This window comes from Rhea americana, unplaced genomic scaffold (genome assembly GCF_003343005.1).
Source record: "Rhea americana isolate MKP2758 unplaced genomic scaffold, rheAme1 scaffold_231, whole genome shotgun sequence".
In the NCBI taxonomy this organism is placed as follows: domain Eukaryota; kingdom Metazoa; phylum Chordata; class Aves; order Rheiformes; family Rheidae; genus Rhea; species Rhea americana.
In genome coordinates, this window is record NW_028186348.1 from 284223 (window position 1) to 285346 (window position 1124).

Consider the following 1124-nt stretch of genomic DNA (forward strand, 5'->3'; position numbering starts at 1 on the left):
AGGAACAAAGTTAATGCAAGCAAAATACTCAAAGGAATTGCACTTCTTTCAGAATACAACTTGGGCAATGGACCCACAGCATTGAGCTCAGTCTCCTTACTACCTGTGGGAGTGTGTAAAGGGTAAATTAGCTGCAGGTGGGCTCCCCTGTTGCTCTAGGAGCACATTTAGAAGCATATTGAGTTGCAAGAGTAATCTTAAAGAAATCAGACATAATGGCCTCAAAGAATAGTCATTCTTGTAATTCATAACGTGCTCCATGTGCCTGAGAGATATTGGGCAAATTAGGCTCGGCTTATGGGAGACTTCCTGGGTACTGCTTCTCAGGAAAATCCAGTGTTTCCGTGGAGTGGAAAACATGCATGCTGAGGATAACTGAGCGCTGAAGGGTAGCAATGCAGTGGACAGTGGAGCCTGATCAGGACAGTAAAGAGATTGCAGAAGACCTCTTTGAGGGTGACAGTGGCTACTCGTGGTGGTCCTGGCCCCAGGAGGAGCCAGGTGGGGAACTACTGCCCTGCAGCCGAGCGCAGGGGTGCGGGCGAGGCGGTAGGAGCCTCTCCAGAGCCTCGAGCCACGCGGACGCCGCGAGGCAGCGGCACGGCCCGAGTCTGGGGGGCTGCGGGGGCACGCACTGCGGCTGGGGTGCTTGTGGGGTTCTCGCCCTGCGCTGCGGGGCGTGCGCTGGGGCAGCTCCCCCAGGCCGGCGGTGGGGCCGGGTTTACCCCGTGGAGCAGGTGAGGCGAGGCGGAACAGCCCGGCCATCGGTTCAGCACGTGCCCGGTGCTCCTGGCGGAGCTGCAAGGGCTTTCCCTCGAGTGGGATGCCCACTCGTGGGGGGACTTTGGAGTCAGTCAGTGTGTGAGCTGTTGTGCATGTGCGGGCGGATGTGTGCTGGGTGCGGCGCTCCGTGGGCTGTGCTGTGCCTCGCGTGGGAGCGTGGCGTGGGCCGGCCTCGGGCGGCTTCAGCGGAGCCTCCCGCCAGGGCTGTTCTGGCCCCCCTTCCCCCCCTCCCCTTTTTTGAAGTCTAATTACGGCGAAGCCAATGAGCGGGCGGGCGGCGGCCCCCGCCGGGCCCTCGCCGGGCGGGCGGGGAGCTGAGGGCGGAGGGAGGCGGGCGGCGG

At 61.6% G+C, this 1124-nt stretch overlaps 1 protein-coding gene across 1 annotated transcript in view; it reads left to right on the plus strand.

Moving 5' to 3' along the window:
* The first annotated feature begins 395 nt into the window (after positions 1-395).
* The window catches only part of LOC146595241 (glypican-5-like), a 366200-nt gene continuing 365471 nt past the window's right edge, over positions 396-1124 (plus strand). Inside the window, exon 1 of the mRNA XM_085306113.1 lies at positions 396-737. Coding sequence (XP_085162239.1) covers positions 396-737 — 342 coding nt within the window. The remainder of the gene's footprint in view (positions 738-1124) is intronic.